Genomic DNA, 24,517 nt, shown 5'->3' with positions numbered 1-24,517 from the left:
CGAAGGACCAGGTTCATCAGGGGGTTAAATGGCAACAAAATCTGACTCGCGGGACAACCGACTCCCACAAGTTGTCCTCTGTTCTATACACACACTTGTTTTTCCTCAGTCAGGTGTGGTGGTACACAACACTCAGGTGGCAGAAGCAGGTGGCTCTCTGAGTTCCAGGTTGGCTTGGTCTACATAGCAAGTTCAAGGGCATACATGAGACCTTGTTTCAAAAAAAAAAAAAAGTTCACTGAAGTAGTAGAATAGGAAAGTGGAGACTTTGAGATCTCATCCCACCACTACATCGCAGCCTCGCCTGGCACACACCATGTGCAGGCTACATTAGGCTCGGTCGGCCAGAGAGGAACCCAAGAACCCAAGGGTCTCTCGAGGCGCACAGCAGGGACGCCCCGGGCGGGGTGCGCAAGCGCGCTGAGGTCTCAAGGGCCCAAGGGGCGGGCGGGTGCGCGCGGTCCCTCGCGCACGCGCGCTCGGAGGGGGGGCGACGGTCGCGGTGACGTGCTGCGGTGGTGGCGGCGGCGGGTGGACCGCTGCGCGTGAAGCGCGTGATATCCCGCGTCTTGGGAGCAGTGTCCCGGTTCCAAGCCACTCCCCGCCGCCGCCATGTCGGGCCGTTCGGTCCGGGCCGAGACCCGTAGCCGGGCCAAAGATGACATCAAGAAGGTGATGGCGGCCATCGAGAAAGTGCGGAAATGGTGAGGGGCGGGAGCGGAGGGGTGCCGACGTGGGGTTGCGGGATCGCCAGACACGTACTAGCAGGGTGGGAACCAAGAGGCTGGCCCTTGGGGGGAGGGGGCCGGAGCAAGAAAGCGAAAGGAGGGCGCGCCGGCGTCGGTGTGATGTCAGAGTCCGCGCTCTCAGTAGCCAATCAAAAGGACTGTCGGCTTGTGGCCCCGCCCACTATCTTTCATTTGTTCGCTTCCGGCCGCTGTGGCTGGCCAGGACCTGGCGCTGCAGAGTTGCACTTCCTGCGGATTACAGGACCTCGCGGAAGGGTGCCTGGCGTTTCTCGGTTCGGCTTCCGCTCCTGCGCATCACAACTGCCCAGTGATGTCGGTTGTTACCAAGTTTTCTGTGGGATAAGTGGTTGAAATTAAGTGAGAGTTTGCAAACACGTGGCTGTCGGAACAGAAATTCTTAATATCAGTAGATCAGCTGCCTTCTTCTAGTGCACTTTTGATACATTTGTTCTTTTTTTTTTTTTTTTTTTTTTTTGGTTTTTCGAGACAGGGTTTCTCTGTGGCTTTGGAGTCTGTCCTGGAACTAGCTCTGTAGACCAGGCTGGTCTCGAACTCACAGGGATCCGCCTGCCTCTGCTTCCCGAGTGCTGGGATTAAAGGCGTGAGCCACCATCGCCCCGCGACACATTTGTTCTTGCCAGCCCTGCAAATATTTATTGCAAAACCAGATTGAAGCCAGGCGGTGGTGGCGCACGCCTGTAATCCCAGCACTTGGGAGGCAGAGACAGACGGATCTCTGTGAGTTCGAGGCCAGCCTGGTCTACCAAGGGAGTTCCAGGACGGGCTCCAAAGCTACAGAGAAACCCTGTCTCGAAAAACAAAACAAAACAAAAAAAAACCAGATTGAGCGAACCGTTTAGGTCAGGATCTCAGGATCTCATTGCATTAGACTGTTCTGAACCAACTCTTTGAGCTTATTCCCCATCATTTAATGATTAGTAATTTCGTTACTATTTTGTTTTCTTAGACTAGAACTTGAACTCAGAGATCTGCCTGCCCATGCTTCCCAAGTGCTATACCTGAAGGCATGTGTTAGCCAGCACACAGGCTATTCTTTTTGTTTCTCTTTACTTTTTCTAGACAGGGTTTCTTTGTTTAACAGCCTGTCCTTTGTAGACTAGACTGGCCTCGAACTCAGAGATCTGCCTGCCTCTGCCTCCTGAGTGCTGAAATTAAAAGGGTGCACCACCACCTCCCGGCGAGATTTTTTTTTTTCAAATCCAAATCTCATGACATTCCTCTGCTAACTATGTAATTCTTACCACCACCACCCCTTTATTTTTGTATTATTATTATTGGTGGTGGTGTTGTTTTTGTTTACCGAGATGGTTTCTCTGTTGTAGCTTTGGATCCTGTTCTGGAACTTGCTCTGTAGGCCAGGTTGGCCTCGAACTTACAGAGATCTGCCTGCCCCTGCCTCCCGAATGCTGGGATTAAGGGCTTGTGCCCCTTTTGAAATTTTTTTTACTGGTAAGGAAAATAATGAAGCAGGCCTCCTTTGTGTCTGGTTAACTTCTAGTTCTGTTGAAAAGTCTGGGCTGAAGGGATGTGTAGGAGGAGGAGGGGGCCACTTGTTTGTTCTGGCTGCCCAGAACCAAAATAATCACACAGAAACTATTAATTAAATCACTGCTTGGTCCATTAGCTCTCTTCTTATTGGCTAATTTCTACATCTTAATTTAACCCATTTCTATTAATCTGTATATCACCACGAGGTGGTGTCCTACCAGCCAAGTTTCAGCATGTCTATTTCTAGCAGCGGTGGATCCATGGCATCTCCTGACTCCACCCTTCTTTCTCCCAGCATTCAGTTCTATCTTCCCTGCCTGTCAACAGATCAAGGCAGTTTTTTTTATTAACTAATGAAAGCAACACATTAACAACTCATACACCTTACACCAGGGATTGTTTTATTGGTTTGGAGTACTGTGCTTGCAGAAGATACAAGTTTGACTCCCAACGCCATGTCAAGCAGCTCACAACCATCTGTAACACCTTTTTCAGCCTACTCACAAAGGTGCATAAACCCACGCTCAGACACACAAGCACGTAATTAAAAATTTTTTTCTTTTCTTTTTTTTCTTTCTTTTTTAAGTTTGGATGCTGGAGAAATGTCTCAATGTTAAAAGCAGCTGGCTACTCTTGCAGAGGACCTGCATTCCATTCCCAACACTACACGGCAGCTCATAGCCAGCTGTAACTCCAGTCCCACGGGATCCCACACTCTCTTCAGGGTCTGTGGGCACAGTATGTGCATGATGAACAGACACACATGCATATAAAACACCCACCTACATAAAAGTAATAAAATATTCAAAATAAATTTTTTAAGTGTTGGCTCTTCAGAACCACATTTTGAAATTCTAGATCAGGTCACCTTCATAGAATTGTCCTTAATTGTGTTAGGTCGAACTGCAAGACAGTTCTTTTTTTTGTTTGTTTGTTTTTTCGAGACAGGGTTTCTCTGTAGCTTTGGTGCCTGTCCTGGAACTAGCTCTTGTAGACCAGGCTGGTCTCGAACTTCCAGGGATTTGCCTGCCTCTGCCTCCCGAGTGCTGGGATTAAAGGCATGCGCCACCACCGCCCGGCTAAGAGCTCCATACTTTAAAGAGTTTAAGGACTAGGGGTAGAGCTAGGTGGTAGAGCTCTTGACTACCATTGGTCTCCAACACTGCAAAAACAAACAAACAAAAAATCTTGGAATGGGCCTGATGTCTATGATAGACATGTTATTCCAACTATAGGAGGTTCACAAATTTAAGGCCAGTCTAGGCAATTTTAAGAGTCCCAACATACACACACACACCAAAACAAAAGAAGCATTTTGAATGACTAGGGATATTGCTTGATGGTAGAGCACTTGACCAAAGCCTAGATTCCCTCCTTCCTTCTTCTATCCCCCCCCACACTCCCTGTCCCCATCCCTGCTGCCCAATAAGAGTAATGCTGAAAGTTGATTGGTTCACCTGGTTCAGTTGAATCTAGATACATGTGAGGCCTTAATAGTTTGACTTAAGTGACCTTGCTTTGCTAGAATGGTGGGAATTCTGCCATTTCTACCTTACCAGGACAGAGAAGACTGTTGGGGAGAGGATTGATTTTGTTCATATGCTGGGGATGGAGCTCATAGCCTTGGCCTTGCTATACTGGTGCCTCCCACTGTCTTGTATTCCCAGTCACACAGGTAGCTACAAAGCTTTGAACTTCAAGATTGAAATCTGCAAATTTCTTCAGTGTAGTTTTTGGCTGTGAATAGCCTTGACTACTCAGCATGCAACTGCTGCTTTTTCCTTTCCTGCGATTGTCTATCTTTGGAGGGACCCTTAACTGGAAGATGCACAAAACCAGTCTGGAGAGGCTTAGAAGTTATCTCCACGGTCCTCTTTGACTTTTGCTTGCTGGAGATCAAAATCAGGATCTGTGCATGCTAAGGGAGCCCTTTAAGACTGAGCCACACTCACTTCCTTTCAAAGCCTCCCCTTCCCCCCAGTTTGTGTCAGTCTTCCTGCCTCAGCCTTCCAAGTGCTAAGATTTACAGCCTGCACCACCATGCCTGGCTTTCACCCCCACTACATTTACATCCTGTCGTACAAACCTATTTTCAGGTGTGATTTTTTTTTTTTTTTTTTTTTTTTGGTTTTTCGAGATAGGGTTTCTCTGTAGCTTTGGAGCCTGTCCTGGAACTCCCTTGGTAGACCAGGCTGGCCTCGAACTCACAGAGATCCGCCTGTCTCTGCCTCCCAAGTGCTGGGATTACAGGCGTGCGCCACCACCGCCCGGCTTTCAGGTGTGATTTTGATAGAGAAATATAGAGGACATTTCAGATCAAAGGAGCAATCTGTTGAAAATCAGAAATTGGTGCCGGACGGTGTTGACGCATACCTTTAATCCTAGCACTCAGGAGGCAGAGGCAGGAGGATCTCTGTGAGTTAGAGACCAGCCTGGTCTACAAGAGCTAGTTCCAGGACAGGCTCCAAAGCTACAGAGAAACCCTATCTTGGAAAAAAAAAGGAGGAGGAGGAAGAGGAAGAAAAAAAAAAGAAAATCAGTAATCGTAGTTAATAACAACAGCAAAAAAAAAAAATGTGCTTTATTCTATTTAATGCTCCTCTTCTAGGGAGAAGAAGTGGGTGACTGTAGGTGACACATCCCTGAGGATATTCAAATGGGTGCCTGTGACAGATAGCAAGGAGGTGAGTGGGGGAAAACAACCAGAAAAGATACCATTTGCTTACTTTCATTGATTGCCTCTTTTTAATCATAAAGGAATTTATTTCAATGGCACTGAGTTGACAATGCCTCAGTCGCTGTCATGGTCTGCATAAGACCTTCCTTTGTTCTTTCTCTCCTTTGTTCTTTCTCTCCTTTGTTCTTTCTCTCCTTTGTTCTTTCTCTCCTTTGTTCTTTCTATGGCCAGACTGTAGCTTGAGCCCCATTCCTGTATTTTTTTTTTTTTTTTTGGTTTTTCGAGACAAGGTTTCTCTGCAGCTTTGGAGCCTGTCCTGGCACTAGCTCTTGTAGACCAGGCTGGTCTCGAACTCACAGAGATCCGCCTGCCTCTGCCTCCCGAGTGCTGGGATTAAAGGCGTGCGCCACCACCGCCAGGCCCCATTCCTGTATTTTTTAGCATAGTGTTTTGTTGTTGTTTTCCATTTGGGTGTTCTACCTAAGTGTACACAAGTGCACCATATCCTTCCTGATTCCCAGGAAGGTCAGAAGAAGGCATCTGATGCCGTGGAACTGGAGTCATGGGTGACTGTGAATCACTAAGTCCTGCAAATAAAAACCTATATCCTGCAAGAGCAGTAAGCACTCTTTCACTCTGAGCCATCTTTCCAACTTCTCCACATTTGAAAAATATTCATTATTTATTTTCATTTTATGTGTACGCATGTTTTGCCTGCATACCATACATGTGCAGTGCCTGCAGAGGCCAGAAGAGGGTGCCAGACCCTCTGGAGCTGGGGTTACAGACAGTTGTGAGCTACCATATGGGTGCTGGGACTCGTCAAACTTGAGACCTCTGGAAAAGTACCAGATGTGCTTAGCCATCACTGTGGTCCCACATTTGCTTTTTATACCAGGTGTCTCTGTGTAGCCCAGGCTGATTTTGAGTTCATCATCCTCCGGAGTGCAGGGATTCCAGCTGACAGCCAAGCGTCAGTCTGGTTTTGTGGACACACTATGGTTCCCTCGTTGTCAGTGACTGGTTTTGAGTTGCAGTAGCAGTTAGTTGCTTTAAGATTCACTAGCTCACAGAACTTAAACAGTATTTACTATCGGACCATTGAAGAAAATTTGCAGCCAGATGTGCTGGCATGCACTTTTAGTCTGAGCACTTGAGGGGTAGAGACAGGAGGAGTGTTTGAAGGTCAGTGCCAGCCATGGCCACATGTGCAAGACCCGTCCTAAAAACAAGAGTTGGTTGCCTCCTGCTGTGATCTGGTTAGCCCTCTGTGTAGTGTGTAAACAGTACACTTACACATCTAATTGTGCCGTATGCCTGTCTGAGTCATTGCCCCTAGGTTCATGTGGGTGTTCACGTGTTCATGAAAAATATGTAGACTCTCTGCAAAACCTTTGTCTAGGGATGGGATGATTCAGAGGTAGAACTTTTGCAGAGTGTCCAAGGCCTTGGATTCCAATTCCAGCTTTGGGGAAATACATATAGCATAGGACTATGAGCCCCTTTCCCTTCCTGGTTTTTCTCTCAGCTCTTTCTGAGGACCCCACATGTGTGCATCACTACAGAAAGAGCTCTCGCTTTTGAGTCTCACACTGCTTTATTTCCAGTGACCACAGTCACACAGTTCTCAGGGTGATAAAATACTCATTGTCTATAGACTTTCCTAATCTTTAGACTAAGATTCAAATATAAAGTTCAAGCTAGACATCTTAGTGCACATCTGATTCTCACACTTTGGGGGTAGAGGCAGGAGAATAAGGAATTCAAAGCCAGATTCAGCTACCTTAGTTAGTTCAAAGTCAGCCTAGGCTGCATGAAACCTTGTCTCAGAAAACCATATATAGTGGTTGAGATAGCTCAGAGGTTACGGGTACTTACTGCTCTACCAGAGGACTAGAGTTCAGATACAAGAACTCATCTTAGGCAACTTATATATGCCTGTAACTCTCGTTCCTAGAGATCTGATTCCATCTTCTGTCCCCATAGATGCTCTTATATATAGACACACACACAAAGAGTAAAATAAATCTAGACTGGGTGATGGTGGTGCATGCCTTTAAGTCCAGCACTCAGGAAGCAGAAGCCAAGGCCTCTCTAAGTTCAAGGCCAGCCTGGTCTACAGAGTGAGATCCAGAATAGCCAGGGCTATACAGAGAAACCCTGTCTCGAAAACAAACAAACAAAAAGTAAATAAATCTTTAAAGACAAACATAGAGTATTGACTCTTGCTGCATATGGCTGACGACCTTATTTCAGTATTTGGAACCCATGTAGAGGTAGAGGGAGGGAGCCTACTCCACAGAATTGTCCTCTAACCTCTGCATGCATCCTATTGCATATATTGTCCATCTTATATGTATTAAAAATACGAGATGAGGGGCCAGAGAAATGGCTCGGTGGTTAAGAGCACTTGTTGCTCTTGTAGAGAACCTGGGTTCAGTTTCCAGCACCCACTTGGTGACTCACAGACAGCCTCTAACTCCACTTGCAGGGATCCAATGTCAGAAATGCACATGGTGCACAGACATGCATGCAGGCAAAGCACTCGTGCACATAAACAAACCTTTTAAAAATACATAGAGAAAGCTTGAGTGTAGCTCTGTGATCAGTCTCTCCTAATGCTTGAGGCTCTAGGTTCCTTGTCTGGCACTGAAAAAGTGTGTGTGTGTGTGTGTGTGTGTGTGTGTGTGTGTGTGTGTGTGTGTGTGTGTATAGAAACTTTTGAAACAGAACTGCAGTCTAATTACATATAGGCCAATGTCCTTATAATCTACATCTAGATACAGCTGGGTGAGTGATCCTCCCCTGTAATCCCTGCACGCAGCGGGATTAGGAATTCTAAGTGGGAGTGGGAATGCCACACCAGCCTGTGCTGCAGTGTGAGTCCCTGTCTTAAGTGGACGAATGGAAACACTGGGGTCCAAGAACAGAGCCTCACTGACTCTGAAGACCCTGGGCCACTCTGCCCTCTTCTCTAGGTGTGATCACTCTGGTGCGTATTTCTTACTATCACTCTGATCATTTCTAGGGATTTTGAACTTTATACAAACGAATCATAGGGCTGGAGAGATGGCTCAGCAGTTTTGAGCCCTGGATGCTGTTCCGGAGGACCTGAGTTTAGTTCCCAGCACCCACATGGTGGCTCCCACCCTCTGTAACTCCAGTTCCAAGAGCTCTGATACCCTGTTTTGGCCTCTGCTGACACCAGATACACGTGTGGTACACAGCACATAATGCGGGCAATGCGCCCAGACACACAAAATAAAAATGAAAAAAGAAATCATAAAGTGTCTATTTTTGTGTATGATTTTTCTTTGTTGTTGTTTTTTGTTTGTTTCGTGGTTTGCCTTGCACTGTATATACATTATATCAGTTCATGCTGCCTTTGGTCCTGGTTTTCTTTTTCTTGCAGTATAGAGCTTACTTTCTTTTTTCTCTCTTTCTATTCTTTGTTTACAACTTTTTATTGTGGGGGTGAAGGGTAAGACAAGGTCTCTCTATGTAGCCCTGGATATTCTAGAACTTGCTATATTGATCAGGCTGGCCCCGAACTCACAGAGATTTGCTGCCTCTGCCTCCTGAGTTCTTGGATAAAGGTGTGTGTCATTATGTCTGACTACATTTTTGTTTTATTGATAAAGAATTTCCCTCTGAATTGTAGGTTGACCTTTTGATATTCCTTCTGTACCTCCAGCGTACTGGAATTACAAGCATCAGGCCTGATCATAATTGCTCCCTTCTTCATCATGTGTGTAGTGTACATGTATGTGTTTGTACATGGGAGGTCAAAGGTTGATGACAAGAGTCTCTGTCACTCTCCACCTGATTTACTGAGGTAGGCTCTCTGAATTAAGCTTGTCTCCTAGCACTAGGGTGGCAGGAAGGGCTGTCTCATCTGCCCAGTTTTCCCTCCTGCTTACACGGCAATGCTATCTATAGAACCATCTTCTCATTCCTCGTTCCTCTCTCTGTCCTGGTCCTGCATGTGGATGTCTAGATTGCTCCTGGTTTGAGTGCCGCTAGAGCATTTATGTTTAATGTAGAGATTAGTAGCATTCCTAGCATTCCAGACAATGGATCCCCACTGTAGTTTTTGGCTTATAGGAACTATTACGGAACTGTTTTCCAGAGTGCCAGTTTCTGTTTCCAGCAGGACCACGTTGCAGTGGGAATATGGCTATGCTCCCTAGACTGAGTGCAGCGTTGCCAGACTTAGCATAAATTCCCTGGTGACTTCTCTCTGGAGCAGAAGCCCTGTCAGTGATTCCTCGCCATCTGGATGTCTTTAGGGAAGGGCCTGTGTAGGTCTTCTGCCCATTTTTTGGTTTGCTCACAGCGTCGTTTTCTTGTCTTCTCTCTCGAGGCAGGGTTTCAGACTGGCCCAACCCACAGAGGATAGCCTTGAGTTTCTGATCATCCTGCCTTCACCTTCTGAGTGTTTCGCAATTTCCTTATATAGTCTTTTTCTTCCTTTTTTTTTTCTTCTCTTTAAAAATGATTTATAGCCAGGTGGTAGGGGCAGCACATGCCTTTAATCCCAACACTCAGCAGGCAGAGGCAGGCAGATCTTAGTGAGTTTGAGGCCAGCTAAGTCTACAAAGCAAGTTCCAGAACAGGCAGGACTGTTAACAAAGAAACCCTGTCTCAGAAAAAAATTATTTATTTATGTATATGAGTGCTGTATTTGTATGTATGCCTGCTTGACAGAAGAGGGCATCAGATCCCATTATAGATGGTTGTGAGCCACCATGTGGTTGCTGGGAATTGAACTCAGGACCTTTAGAAGAGCAGCCAGTGCTCTCAACCACTGAACATCTCTCCAGCCCCATAGTCTTTTTCTTATGAATTTTGGGAACTCTGCTTATTGTCCATTATGCTATCCATGTGTCTTTACATTTGTAGCTTTTTAAAAAAATACTCTGTAGTATCCTGAGTAATAGAAGTGTTTAGTGTTATCTATTCATTTTGGGGATTTTGCAATGGCATCTCACTGTGTAGACCAGGCTGGCCTTGAACTCACAGAGATCCACCTGCCTCTGCCTCCCAAGTGCTGGGATTAAAGGAGGGCATCAACACCGCCCGGCTCATTTGTTTACTCTTTATTCTTTTTCTACTTTATTGAGTGTTTGATCCCATGGGACATTTTTGTTTGTTTAATTATTTTATTTTTTGTGTTTGAGTATTCTGATTGTGTGTATGCCTGTGTACCACGTGCATGCTTGGTGCCAGCAGAGATTAAAAGAGGGCATCAGATTCCCTAGAAGCGGAGTTACAGATGGTTGTGAGCTGAACCCATGTTTTTGGTTGTTTTTTTTTTTTTTGTTTTTTGAGAAGGGTTTCTCTGTGGTTTTGGAGCCTGTCCTGGAACTAGCTCTTATAGACCAGGCTGGTCTTGAACTCACAGAGATCCGCCTGCCTCTGCCTCCCGAGTGCTGGGATTAAAGGCGTGCACCACCACCGCCCAGCTGAACCCATGTTTTATGAAAGGAAAGCCAGTGTTTTTAATGCTGTTCTATCTCTTCAGTCGCTGTTTGTTTTTTGTTTGTTATTGTTTGAGATAGTCTCGCGTAGCCTAGGCTGGTGTCAAACTTCCTAAGTGAACACAAGGACAACCTTGAACTTCTGCCTCCCAGGCGCTGGGATTCCAGTCCTACACTGTCCACGCCTGACTTCACACAGTGCTGAGGATGGAGCTGGGGCATCACAATGCTAGGCAAGCATTCTGCCACTGAACTACCGTGTGTGTGTGTGTGTGTGTGTGTGTGTGTGTGTGTGTGCACGTCTGTGCACCACCTGGATGCCTCCACTCCTGGCTTTTAGGATATGAACTGATATCCTCTGGCTTGTGTGACAAGCACCATATGACTGAACCATTTCACCAATCTCCAGCCATTTTTTAAAGGGAGGGTTTTTGGGTTTTTCTTGTGTTTTTAAAAAGCCATTTGATTTCTTTGTTGTCCAGTACAGTTGTCTCCAAGTTTTGGCATACATGGTTGTCAAACTTCCTCTGACACAGTTTTTGTTACAAGTTTTTCTTAAGTTCTTTGATTTTCTCTTTAACTCAAACGCTCATTTACCGGGATGATTTTGAGAATTTTTTTTTTAATAGTGCAACTGGCGCCATGGTAAGTGCTTGAGTGCTTAACGTTCATGTGATCACGAGTTTGAGCCCCACTGCTGCAGAAATGCAGAAAAGAAAATGGGACACAGACATTCTAAAAATAGTAATAGTCTGGTTATACTTTTGGACCTAAAATGAATAGGGTTGTTTGTTTCCTTTTTTTTTGTTTTTTTAATTATTTGAGTAAAGAAAATTCAGAGCTGGGCAATGGTGGCACACACCTTTAATCCTAGCACTTGGGAGGCAGAGATAGGAGGATCTTTGTGAGTTCAAGGCCAGCCTGGTCTACACACACACACACACACACACACACACACACAGAGAGAGAGAGAGAGAGAGAGAGAGAGAGAGAGAGAGAGAGAGAGAGAGAGAGATTGATGATTGATCAATCGATCGATAGAGAGAGAGAGAGAGAGAGATTGATCAATCGATCGATAGATTGATCTAGGACAGCCTGGACTGTTATACAAAGAAACCTTGCCTCAAAAAGCAAAAAACAAAACAAAATAAAAATATCAGGAAAAGTGAAGTTATTATGATCTTGTTCTTTGTAGTAATAAACATAGTTGTAACTATCTTAAAGCTAAATATCCAATAGCTGGGGAACAGTGGGGTGAATCATGGCATATAGAATATCGTTTATATAGTTAAGTGGTAAATTTAAGTCTGCATGGGCAGGCAGTGGCTTAATGGATAAAGGCCCTTGATGGCTCAGGCTCAATTCCCAGGAAGGAGAGAACTTACTGCCCTAAATTGTCCACTGACCAACACACAAGTTCACATATGTACACATAAAAAAATAAAGAATTAAATGTAATTTAAATCAGTTAAAGAAATAGTTCTATGGGCTGGAGAGATGGCTCAGAGGTTAAGAGCACTGACTACTCTTCCAGAGGTCCTGAGTTCAATTCCCAGCAACCACATGGTGGCTCACAACCATCTGTAATGAGATCTGGTGCCCTCTTCTGGCCTACAGGCAGGATACTGTATAAATAAATAAATCTTTTTAAAAAAAGAAAAGAAATAGTTCTAACCCCTTTAATCCCAGCACTCAGGAGGCAGAGGCAGGTGGATCTTTTTTGCTTGTTACTCCTCCACACAGAGGGTCTGGCTGAGAGCTTCAGTCAGGGCGGAAGGGAACCATGGAGCCATAGCAGAGGCCAAGTTACATGCCCTGTTGCTCAGTGCTCGGTTCTAGAGGTCCCTCTTTGTCATGCTCCTCTTGGGCTCCCAGTTTCCCCATTACTCGTGCTCAGACCTCTGAGGGCTTTCACATAGCAAGTGCCCTTGTCCTTTGTGAGTCTCTTGCTTAGCTCTCTGTCATATTCCTCTTTTTTGTTTTTCCTTTTATAGAAAGAAAAGTCAAAATCGAACAGTTCAGCAACCCGGGAAACCAATGGCTTTCCCTCTGATGCCTCAGCCAATTCCTCTCTCCTTCTTGAATTCCAGGGTGAGTTGATTCTATATGTCTTCCTTGCAGAAAAAAGAAAAGTTGGGGGTACAGAGATAGCTTAGTGGTTAAGAGCACTTGTTGCTCTTGCAAGGTCCTAGGTTCAGTTTTCAGCACCCACGTGGTTGCTCACAATCATCCATGACCCGGCTTCAGGGCTGCTGATGCCTTCTGAGTTACTCAGGCACCAGGCACAAGTGATACACATACAAACACACAAGTAAAATGCTCACCATATAAAATAAAAATATCTTTAAAAAAAAATCAGAAAACCTTAGTGAAGTCACAGGAATAAGAACATACCTTGGAGCCATGTGTGTTGTTGCATGCCTTTAATCCCAGCACTCCAGAGGCAGAAGCAGACGGATCTCTGAGTTTGAGGCCAGCCTGGTCTACAGAATGAGTTCCAGTATAGTCAGGGTTATATAGAGAAACCCTGTCTGGAAAAACTAAAAAGTGGGTTGGAGCAATGTTTCACTGGTTCCCAGTACCCACATCAGGCAGCTCACTCACAACTAACTACTTGAAAAAATTCTAATCTCAGGGGATCTGACCTCTTCTAGTCTCCTTGGGTGCCGCCGGTACTCATTCACACACAGACACACAGACACATACATGCAATGAAAAGTTTTTTTTTTTTGTGTGTGTGTGTGTATAAAAGAAAAGAAAGGCCGGGCGGTGGTGGCGCACGCCTTTAATCCCAGCACTTGGGAGGCAGAGGCAGGCGGATCTCTGTGAGTTCGAGACCAGCCTGGTCTACAAGAGCTAGTTCCAGGACAGGCTCCAAAACCACAGAGAAACCCTGTCTCGAAAAACCAAAAAAAAAAAAAAAAAGAAAAGAAAGAAAGAACATGATGCCTGGGCTGGCAGTGTGGCTCAGCAGCAGTGCTTGCCTGCATGTTCGAGGTCCTGGGATCCAACCCCAGCACAGTGAATTCTTTTCTCTGGAAAACTACCACATAGCAGTCAAGTCCTGTGCTATAGGTTGGCTTTTAGTTCAGAGAGCCTTTCCATTAATCATAATGATAACCCTGCAAGGTAGATGTTAATGTTCTCGTTGTCCAGTGTTGGAGAGTGAGGCTAGAAGCTGAGGATACCAGGTATCTACAGTTCTGTAACCAGTGGGTGTCACCCCTGGCTGTCCTAGAACTCGCTCTGTAGAACAGGCTGTGTCTAACTCAGATCCACCTGCCTTTTTCTCCCAAGTGCTGGGATTAAAGGCTTGTGCCACCACTGCCCACTAGAAGCTGTCTCTTTTTTAGGGTGTCTGTTTTATCATGATGCTTCAGAGTAGGCCACCCACAGCCTAGGCTGCTGCCTCCTGAGACAGCCAGCCTCAGTGACCCCTGCACCTATAGCTCTGCCTTCTTGCGTCGGTTTTCAACCTGCAGGTCTTGGCCTGTTTGAGGGCTGAATGACCATTTCACTGGGGTCACCTAAGACTATCAGAAAGCAAGATATTTACATTACAATTCACAACAGTAGTAAAATACAGTTATAAAGTAGCAACAAAATAATTTTATGGGGGCTGGAGAGATGGCTCAGTGGTTAAGAGCATTGCCTGCTCTTCCAAAGGTCCTGAGTTCAATTCCCAGCAACCACATGGTGGCTCACAACCATCTGTAATGAGATCTGGTGCCCTCTTCTGGCCTGCAGCTGTACACACAGACAGAATATTGTATACATAATAAATAAATAAATAAATATTTAAAAAAAAATAATTTTATGGTTGGGAGTCAGCACAACATGAGGAACTGTATAAGGGTCACAGCGTTAGGAAGGCTGAGAACCACTCATTCTTTTTTCACCTACACAGCGTCTTATCTATAAAGTAATTATAGATTACTCATTTTCACCCTGTCAGTCCGTGATACAAACGTGAGGCTGTTGTCATCCCCATTAGAGACCCTGGCATCCGCAGACCCAGAGTGCACAGTGACAGAACACTGCTGCTGCTGTTGTTGGGGGGACAGCATTTGGGGGGACAGCACTTGGGGCTGAATCTACAGCTTCGTGAGTGCAAGCTTCTGCCTCTGAGCTATATCTGCAACCCTGTTTTAATTTTAATTTTGAGATAGGCTCTCTGTAGGTTTCCCAGGCTGGCCTGGAACTTGAATCCCTCTACCTCAGCCTCCCGAGTGGCTGATATTATATATAGGTCTGTGCCACCAGCCCTGGATCAGAACTTTATTTTTTCATTAAAAATGGCCACTGGACGGTGGTGGTGCACCTTTAATCCCAGCGCTCAGGAGACAGAGGCAGGCAGATCTCTGAGTTCGAGGCCAACCTAGTCTACAGAGTGAGTTTCAAGACTGACTCCATAGCTACCGAGAAACCCTGTCTTGAAAAAAAAAATTGCCATTTTAGTATAGAGGATAGTGGTCTTAGAAAGAGGGAAGGCTTACGCTGTCTCTTTGGAACCGCATGTGAAGCTACCCAGCATGCAGTTGTTCCTGCTCTCTTTCCTCCCCACCAAGGTCAGTGTCACAGAGGAAGGAGAACATAGGGAAAGGATGTACACTGATCAGAATGCTCTTAGAGGCAGGAGGCACCAGCCTGTTTGTACTTCCTGTACCTGGTACTGGGATGTTGGGGACACGGCAGCTCCAGAAACTGCCCATAGAGCGTGAGAACTGGTGACCAATGTGTGCACAAGGGCCAGTGGAAGCATCGGAGCTCATGGGATGCCTTTCCACCCTAGGGAACACTGGGGCTCCACAGAGTGAGTGATACTGATACAGAGTGTTGCAAATGTATAGAATAGGAGCTTTCCAGGGAGTCTGGGAAGAGGAGTCTTCAGCTAGCAGCAGGAAGGCCGGCAGAGATACGGTTCATGGAGTAACGCTTGGTAAGCTCCCAGCTGCTGGAGCCAGGCTCCAGGCTAAAGACTGGCAGACCGTGAGGCCTGAGGATGGGATCATCTTCCGTCTGCTCTAAGAAGTGCCGGGCATGGAGCGCTCTCCACCTTAGGATCCTTGCAAGCTTGAAGTGCTCACTCTGTCTCTGGTGTGAGGCCATGAGGCTCGAGGCTGTCACATCAAGCGAGGCTACCAAGAAGTCTGAAGTGCGGGTGACCAGGACAGTGACTGCTGGAGGCGATGCTGGAGGAGGAGCTGTGCACGCCTCGCCTCCGTCTCTGCTGTCAGTTTACTTGGTGACTTTAAGCCTTTAGACAGAGCCCCCAAGTGGTAACCTCTCACCCTTGGGGCAGTCAGGTGGCTGAGGGCCTGAGGTGACCACCTCCACATACCACAGCTTCCTTCAGGAACCCTGAGGGCCAGACACGTGGTGCTACCATTCTGTGTGCCAGGGGAAGCACAGATGGCACCCCACCTCCCGCTGTGCAGCGAGAAGCTACCAGGCCTGAGCTGTAATTGGTAGGCAATAGAAAACCTGGTTATATAAGCAGAGTTCCGCATTACTGGGGTAGAAATGGTGTATTCATAGGCTTTTTGTTTGTGGTTTTTCCTGAAAGGGTTTCTCTATAACAGCACTGACTGGCTTGGAACTAACTCTATAGACCAAGCTGGCCTCGAACTCACAGAGATCCACCTGCCTCTGCTCCCCAAGTGCTGGGATTAAAGGCGTGTGCCACCACCTCCCGGCGTGTTCATAGGTTCCTACATGGCTGCATGTACTGTATATTGTCAAGAAGGAAATGTTGGAGTTGGGAATATGGCTCAGTTGGTAGAGTGCTCGCTCAGTCACAGGAAGCCTGGGTTCCATCCTCGGCACCACACAAAGCAGGTGTACGCCTCTGAGCTCCACACAAGAGGTGAAGGCAGGAAGATCAGAGTTCATAGTGATTCTTGCAAGTGTGCAGAGTCACACCTGTAATTAGACTGGGGGAACAGAGCCAGGAGGATTGACGTAAGTGGAGGCCAGCCTCCTCTATGTAGTGACGCCTCTCTCAAAACAAACAAATCAGCTTAGGCCCGAGATAATTCCCAGGGCACCAGGAACCCCACTCAGGCTTCCTTCTTAGAGGCATCTGCACCAGTGCTAACTGTTGGTGACTCTGGCCAAGCGCCTTGGGCAGTGCCGTCCCAGCTGTTTCTTTACTTTGTTTGGTTCCCAGATGAGAACAGCAACCAGAGTTCCGTGTCGGATGTCTACCAACTCAAAGTGGACAGCAGCACCAACTCAAGCCCCAGCCCCGAGCAGAGCGAGTCTCTGAGCCCTGCACACACCTCAGACTTCCGCACTGATGACTCCCAGCCACCTACCCTGGGCCAGGAGATCCTCGAGGGTGAGTTGTGGGGGTGCCTCATATACATCTTTGGCCCTTGATAGCTTCTGGCCTGTTAGCAGTAAGCCACAAAATTGAACTTGTTTTGGTGTGGATACTGGGTGCATGCGTGCTGTTAGCCATGTGCTGTTCTAGCTCCTTCCATCTGTTCTCTCTAATGTTGTAGCACAGGGAGGGAGTGGCAGGTGAGCTTCATGTCTGTCACCCAGGCTGGGATGGTGGTCCTCTGTGGGCTGGTCACACTGTGTCCATCCTCAGCCAGGCCTGCACCTTCTTGCCATAACTCTCCCCAGGCAAGGCCAGGCTAGATCCTTGGGCTAACCTTGTTGCTGTTGCAGAGCCATCACTGCCTGCGTCTGAAGTTGCAGATGAACCTCCCACCCTCACGAAGGAAGAACCGGTCCCATTAGAGACACAAGTAAGAGATCCTTGTTTTCCCCATTTCCAGAAAGGGAAAAAGACCCTAGGGATTTGGTGGACCACACAGCTGTGCTGTGGTAGGGTGTAGAGTCTGCTGGCAAAACAGAGTCGCCATTTCTAAAATAGGCTCAGGGTTTGATCACCTTTGGGCAGGCTGCAGGGTCATGAATGGGCAGGGCTTCTCAGAGGGGAGGCTCATCATAGTCTGTCCTGCTTTGTCTAGACCACTGAGGAAGAAGAGGACTCTGGTGCCCCGCCCTTGAAGCGATTCTGTGTGGACCAACCTGCAGTACCGCAAACCGCGTTGGAAAGCTAGCACCGTCCCGGCCCCTCGCCTCCTGGCCCCTGCCTCTATTTATTGCATTCTGGTCTGGCCGAGCTCTGACGCTGGGGTCCAGGCAAGCACTAGGGTCCAGAGCCTGTGTAGGGGAGCCCTCTGGGCTAGAAGGATGATGGAGGGCGTGGGATCATTGTATCATCTTCCTGTCCCTGACACTTGTGTCTGCTTGCTCTTGAGCAGAGGAGCACGCACAGCTTTTCTGCCCCCCAAGTAGGCCAGAGCATCAGGGTTCATTTGTCACCTCCAGAACCACTGCACGGAGCTGCTGGCGCTGCCGTGAGGAGAACGGTGTGGAAGGCACCCTAGAGAAGAGTGCCTAGGATTACTTGAACTTGAACGGAGACTGTAGAGTCATGGACTTAGCCACAGGGCCAGGGCCCTGCAGGCTGTTGCTGGAAGACGGGCTGATCGGTAGAGATGTGGAGAGCAGTGGGGGAGGCTTTCCCAGGAGGGACGGGCTCTCTCCACCTGGGGGCAGGCGACCCATGGGGGATGGCACCCTGTCCCTGAGGCAGGCCTTCTCTGTTGGATGCCCCAGCTGCTCCCAGCCCTGTGCCTGCCAGAACCTCCTGCTTCCTCACACTTGCACGCACACACGCAGCTTCCGGTTCTCACTGTCCATTCCATTCCAGCATCCCTGCATCTGCTGCAGAGACCCCAGCCAGGATGGAGGTTCTGACCACAGTACCTGCTTCAGCTCAGACTTTCTAGAAAGTTCCCTTTTCTTTCAAATCTGCATGTTTAATTGAACTTTATGATTTTATTTTTTGTCTGAAAAAAAAGTTTAAGAAAAAATGGAAATGGGCAACAGCAAGTGAAGACCTATTTTAGCACTGAATAGAGTATTTTTAAAATTAAACTATTTGAAATATGCCTTGTTAGTATCTGATTGCTTCTTCCTACGAGGTTGTGGGAGTACACGTGGAGTGGGTGCATGGTGCATGCTTGAAGTCCTCACGAGCTGACCCTGTCCGCCATCTACTCCCATGGATGCCCTTTCTGACAAACTAGTGTGAGTCGGGGCAGCCTGGAGTCTGAGGTGGGCGGAGCTTGGGTTTGGGGTTAGCCTGCGCTGCTCAGTGTTTCCAAGGCCTGGTTAGGCTTCATGGGGAGGCCCTGTCTTAGGAAAATAGAAAAAAATTAGGGTTGCAGAAATGACTCAAGAGTGAGGAGCTGAGTTGCAGCCCTCCCTACCTGTGGGCAGGTGCAGGAGTGCTGTCCATGATTCCAGTGTTCCTGTGTGAGATGGGAGACAGAAACAGGAGACTCCCCGGAGCTCACGGGCCAGCTGGCCTGGACCACACAGGTGAACAAAACAAGGTGGAAAGTGAAGAGGTAATCCTCTGACCTCCACATGAACTCTGCCACATGTACTGGCACTCACATGAACGCACACATGCGCGTGCACACATATAATTTGTAATTTATATAAACTAAATATATATTAAATACATTTGTGGGTTGGAGATGGGGCTTGCTGATGAAGGGCAGCATGTACTGCTCTTGCAGAGGACCCGAGTTCAGTTCCCAGCACCCACACGGGAGCTCAACAGCTAGGGCTTCTATCTTCTGCACCAGGTAAAACAGGGCACACAAGTGTACTCACAGAGCTGGATGTGTAGGCAGGAAGACCAGGCGTTCAGGGCCAGTCTTAACATAGTGACACACACCTTTAATCTCGGTGCTTGGAAGGCAGAGGCAAGATTTCTGTAAATTCAAGGCTGGCCTGGTCTACATGGTTTCAGGACAGCCAGGGCCACACAAGAGAGATTCTGCTTCAAAAGCACTTAGCACACACAGGCAAGGGATTCCTGATGCAAGCTGCCTAGCCATATTGGTGAGCTCTGGGTTCAAGTCAGAGATTCTGCCTCTGAATGAGATGGAGATCAGCTGAGGACTTTTTGACCTTGGGTCTCCCACACATACACAAGTGAACATAGACTTCATTTTGGCTACAGAGTCAAATCAAAGTCAGTCTGGACTACATGAGGCTCTCTCAGAGGTAGTTGTTTTCCTGAGTGGTGGTGTACACCAGCATTCAGGAGGCAGGAGCAGGAGGATCTCTTGAGTTCAAGGCCAGCCTGGTCTACAGAGCAAGTGATTGCCAGGACTGTTGCACAGAGAAATCTTGTCTCAAAAAATAAAAAGTAATAATAATAACATTTTTTATGTGTGTTTACATGAAACACAGTGTGATGGTGGAAGTCAGAGGACAACCTGCAAAAGTCAGCTTTCTTTCTGCCTTGTGGGTCCAGGAATCAAGCTCAGGGCCTCAGGCTCCATAGCAAGTGCCTTTACCTGCTGTGCCATTTTGCTGCCCCTCACCAAAGAAAACTTAGAGCAGAAAGTCATTATAATATAGTTTAATACAGAAATAATAACAGCCCCAAGTAGGAGCCTGTAGGGAAGGCAAGAAAAGGAGCTAGCTGCAAGATTTTAAGGCTGTAGATTTGACATCATCTGACATCATCTGGTTGTCCCGACTGCTAACTACTACATAAGAAAGAGGTCAGTGTTGTTTCCATAGAATCAAGAGGAAGGTGGGCAGAGGCATAAAAGATTATAGACTATGGGAAGGGGTTTGTTTCATCGTTCATTAGTGTGTGTGTGTGTGTGTGTGTGTGTGACAGAAGACAGCTTAAAGAGCTGGTTCTCTTTCTAATATGCGGGTCCCAAGGACTGAAGCGAATGCAAGACCTTGGGGTTGGCAAGAACGCTTTACCTCTGAGCTACCTCACTACCCCCAGTCTTGTTCTTTTTGTCCTATTTGGGTTTTTCTGAGGCAAGGTCTCACTATCTAGTCCTGGCTGGGCTAGTTACTGTATAGTCCTGGTGGCCCGGAACTCTCAGAGATCTGCCTGCCTCTGTTTCCTGAGTCCTGGGTGAAAGGTGTGTGCATTTCACCTGGCTGTGTTTAAGACAGATTCTCAGGTAGGCCAGGCTGGCTGCCAACTTGCAATAGAGTTTAGGATAAGCTTGAACTCCTTCATCTTCTTTCTTCCATGTCCCAAGTTCTGGGAGTATAGCGTCTCACCACCAAGCTCCAGGTTTGCGATGTTTTGAGTCTGAGATACCAATGGGACAGACTGAAAAGACCAGGTGGAAGGTGAACTGTTTGGGTGAAGGTTTGTGAAGGGATCCGTGAAGGGACCTATGCGGAATGAGTGGGTGACAGGACCACTCCATGGGGCAGGGCACAAGGCAAGCCCTAGGCTGGGTCCATGTCCTATAGGAGGCTGCATGAGGAAGCCAATGGATGGACATCTCTAAATGGTGCTTTTCCCAGCAGAAAACCAGGTACTGCTGCCTTGGAGTAGACACAGGAGGATGTCTGAAGAGGCTGCCTGGGAACTGCCAACTTTAATTTTGTCCTTTATTAATCTGTTTATTTAAATGGGAGAGAGGATACATTGCATGAGTAATCATGCTAAAATTATGATTTAAAAAAAAGTCTTGCCCGGGGGTGTAGCTCAGCTGGTGGAAAGCTTACCTAACATGCATGAAGTGGAGTGTCTGAACCCCTGAACAACAGAAACGGAGCACGGCACAGCTCTGGGTGGTGATGACCAGAGGTTCAAGGTCGTTCTCTTGGTAAGTTAGAGGCTAGCCTGACTTAAAAGAATCCCAGTCTCAAAAACAAAAGCAAACCTTGAGTCGTGGCTGTCTGCATAAGACCTTCAAAAGACTGGATTCATCAGTGTTTTTGTCATGGATGGGAGGGACTCAAAGACCCTGCCCCTCCCTGAGGATCTATGAGAGTCCATGGCTGCTGGGGTGAGCCAGAGGCACCTTCAGTGGTACATACAGTGACTGGTAAGTTCTCCATGCTTCTGAAAGCAGCCATTATGAACCTCATTGTGTCGTACGCATTAAAAACCACACAGAAACACGAAAAACAAAAAAAATCAGAGATGACGACAACAACACAAAATCCAACACGAAAGTCGAAAGGCGTGGTTAATGGTTTTAGTCCAGAAGGAAGAATCAGAGGGAGCCAGAGGAGGACGAGAGAGGGGAAGGGGAAGGAATATGGCCGAAATAAATACTATGAGCCTGCAAGTTGGCTCAGCGGGACCTGAGTTCAAGCCCCAGGATCCACGTGGTGGAAGGAGAGCACTGACTCCTGCCAAATTGCCCTCTGACCTTCCCGTGTGCACAGTGGCACCCATGCTCCCCCGACAAGTAAAGAAATCATAAATATAAAAACATGACAAACATATTAAATGTTACGATGAAACCCATTATTATGTGATTACGGGTAAATAATATATGCTAACAGTAAGCACTGATCAAAAGGCCTGATAATTGGGTGAAACGGGGTGTGCTTGGAACCATTAAAACATGGGATTCAGAAGGCAATGAATGACGTGATCGGAGGCACAGAGGTGAAGTCGGCACAGCTGGGGAGACGGAGGCAGCAACACCCGTGAGTCTGAGGCAAGGTAGCAAAATTTTGCCCTGGCCAAGGAAGAACTTTTGTTTGTTTGTTTTCAAGACAGGGTTTCTCTGTAGCTTTGGAGCATTTCCTGCAACTTGCTCTGTAGACCAGGCTGGCCTCAAACTTAGATCCACCTGCCTCTGCCTCCCAAGTGCTGGGATTAAAGGTGTGTGCCACTACCACCCAGCAAGAACCCTTTTCTTTACTTTTCCTTGTTTGCTTTAATTTCTCCTCTCCTTCTCTCTCTCCCTGCCCCCCCCCCCCATAGTCCTGCTTGGCTTCAAACTCACAAGGATCTACCTATTTCTCTACCCTAGCGCTGGGATTCTGATTTCCATGAACATTAAGTGTCAAATCCTTATCTTTTTATCCCTATTATTTTATTTTACAGGTATATACGTTTTGCCTGTGTGTGCCCCATATGTGTGCAATGCCCATGGCGACCAGAAGAGAAGGGGTCATATCCCCTGGGATTGGAGTTACAGACTTTTGTGACTTTACCCACAATGTGGGTACTGGGACTCAAACCCTGGTTCCCTGGAAGAGCTGTCGGTACTCCTAACTTCGAGCCATCTCTCCAGCCATTAAGTTTAAATTTATTATTGCTATTATTGATTTTAGAGTCTCACAATGTTCTTCTTTTTTAACTTGTGCAGGGGTTAGTGTTGTGTGCATGTGCCTTCAGAGTCCAGAAGACGAGGTTGGACTCCCTTTGAACTGGAGTCACAAGCAGTTGGGAGCCATCCCATGTGGATGCTGGGACTCCACTCAGATCTTCTGCAAGAGCAGCCTGGTTTTTGTTTGTTTTTAACCTTTGTGGTATGTGCCGCCACCATCCTGTCAGCATCTGTTTAGACCTCTTTAATTTTTCTTTGAAATTATGCACATGGGGGGTATGTATACAGGGTTGCATGTGTCTGTCTCTCTGGAGTTACAGGCAGTTATGAGCCCTTAAGGCCAAAGCTGTGAATCAGAACAGGAAGCTCTTAATTGCTGAGCCACCTCCTCAGCCCCAATACACACACACACACACACACACACACACACACACACACACACACACACACGTCCTTTAATATAGTTTTACTTATTTGCTTATTGTGATGGGGTCTTGCTATTCAGCTCAGACTGACCTGCAAAGTCTGTAGCCCATGCTAGCCACGAACTCACTCAGGATTCTCCAGCTTTAGAAGTCTGACTTGTATAACCCTCATGTATGTATGTATACACACACACACACACACACAAGAAACTTTTACATCATCCTTCCACTTACTTTTTTTTTTATTTATTTTTATCATGTATCCAACATTCTGCCTCCATGTATGCCCGCACGCCAGAGGAGGGCGCCAGATTTCAGCACTGATGGTTGTGAGCCACCATGTGGTTGCTGGGAATTGAACTCAGGACCTCTGGAAGAGCAGCCAGTGCTCTTAACCTCTGAGCCATCTCTCCAGCCCTCTCCACTTACTATTTTTAAAAGATTTATTTTTAAATTGTGTATGTGTGCGTGCATGGTGGGGGTGTAATGCGCACTTGGGCAAGAGAAGTGGGAACCCCTGGAGCTGCAGTTACAGTTCCGCGCTACCTGATGTGGGAGCTGGGAATTGAAACTGGGTCCTCCCAAAGCCGAGTACACGTTCTCAACCCCTGAGCCAGCCTTGCAGCCCTTCTTCCACAGATTTTTAAAGAAACTTCTACATTATCCTTTCCTGTAAGTCTTTTAGAGACATGCCGACTGTCAATCTCCGTTTCGCAGCCACACCGGCTGGGGTCCCAGGCGCCCTAATAGGAAACCTCTGTTTGGGCAGGCTTACTTCCCGCCCAGCACAACTCCACCCGCGGCTCCCCGGGCGTGGCCGAGCGCGGCCCCTTTAAGAAGGGGGCGGAGCGCGAGTGGAAAGACAAAGCCCCTGGCCGCGCGCTCCCCCTCCCCCCTCCGGCGCACCACACGGACAGTGGGTGCCCGGATGTCGGTGTCGCCGTGGGTGACAGATGGTGCAATGTCTGTGTCTATATGACAGGGCTGTCTGCTCTGCCCTCGTTGAGTCCTCCACCTTCCGTCCTCTCCGCTTCCTCCCCGTCCCATTACTTCTTAAGTCCGCCACCGGAGGCCCGCACGCCAGCCCCCGGCTCTTACATAACGTGACCTTTCACCTTTACAGACTGCCCTCTAGTGCGCTGCAACCAAACTACGTGGCTGGGGCTCAGGGGGCGGGACTGGAGCGCGGAGCGGCAGCCGCTCTGAGCCAATAGACTACGAACGCCGCTCAGCCCTCCGCCTATCGAAGCATCCGTCCCAGGGCGCCACGGAGGAGCAAGTTAGTCTGTGCGCTGGCCCGGCAGCGGGGGGGAGGAAGGGAATCTCCCGCCATTTTTCAATAATTTCCTCCGGTGCCCGCTGGAGAGGAGTCGTGACTAGCGGCGGCGGCGGCGGAGATCGGCGGGAGGCGAAAGGCGCCGGAAGGAGCGAGGAGGATATCTCGGTTTCTTCCCCTCGCGGCTTTCCCCTCGCTTCCATGGCCGTGGCGCGGTCCCGCCAGCTCTGAGGGAAGCCGGAGTTC

The 24,517-nt window shown here is 47.7% G+C and overlaps 1 protein-coding gene across 1 annotated transcript; it reads left to right on the top strand.

Annotated features, from left to right (window-relative positions):
* The first annotated feature begins 479 nt into the window (after nucleotides 1-479).
* On the top strand, nucleotides 480-18,389 carry Bcl7b (BAF chromatin remodeling complex subunit BCL7B). The gene is made up of 6 exons (XM_075976948.1): nucleotides 480-704; nucleotides 4,867-4,942; nucleotides 12,410-12,506; nucleotides 16,585-16,755; nucleotides 17,094-17,173; nucleotides 17,399-18,389. Exons 1-6 carry the CDS (start codon nucleotides 613-615, stop codon nucleotides 17,489-17,491), a joined length of 609 nt encoding a protein of 202 aa, XP_075833063.1. The 5' UTR covers nucleotides 480-612; the 3' UTR covers nucleotides 17,492-18,389.
* Nucleotides 18,390-24,517: the final 6,128 nt, after the last annotated feature.

This window comes from Microtus pennsylvanicus, chromosome 1, assembly GCF_037038515.1.
Source record: "Microtus pennsylvanicus isolate mMicPen1 chromosome 1, mMicPen1.hap1, whole genome shotgun sequence".
Lineage (NCBI taxonomy): Eukaryota > Metazoa > Chordata > Mammalia > Rodentia > Cricetidae > Microtus > Microtus pennsylvanicus.
This window is presented reverse-complemented; position numbering and strand designations above follow the sequence as displayed.

Bases quoted from the DNA above. Each gene is read 5' to 3' on its own strand.
- Bcl7b (XM_075976948.1), top strand. From the start codon at position 613: ATGTCGGGCCGTTCGGTCCGGGCCGAGACCCGTAGCCGGGCCAAAGAT. The intron at 16,756-17,093 runs GTGAGTTGTGGG...TTGCTGTTGCAG, and splicing joins GGGCCAGGAGATCCTCGAGG to AGCCATCACTGCCTGCGTCT. The intron at 17,174-17,398 runs GTAAGAGATCCT...TGCTTTGTCTAG, and splicing joins CGGTCCCATTAGAGACACAA to ACCACTGAGGAAGAAGAGGA.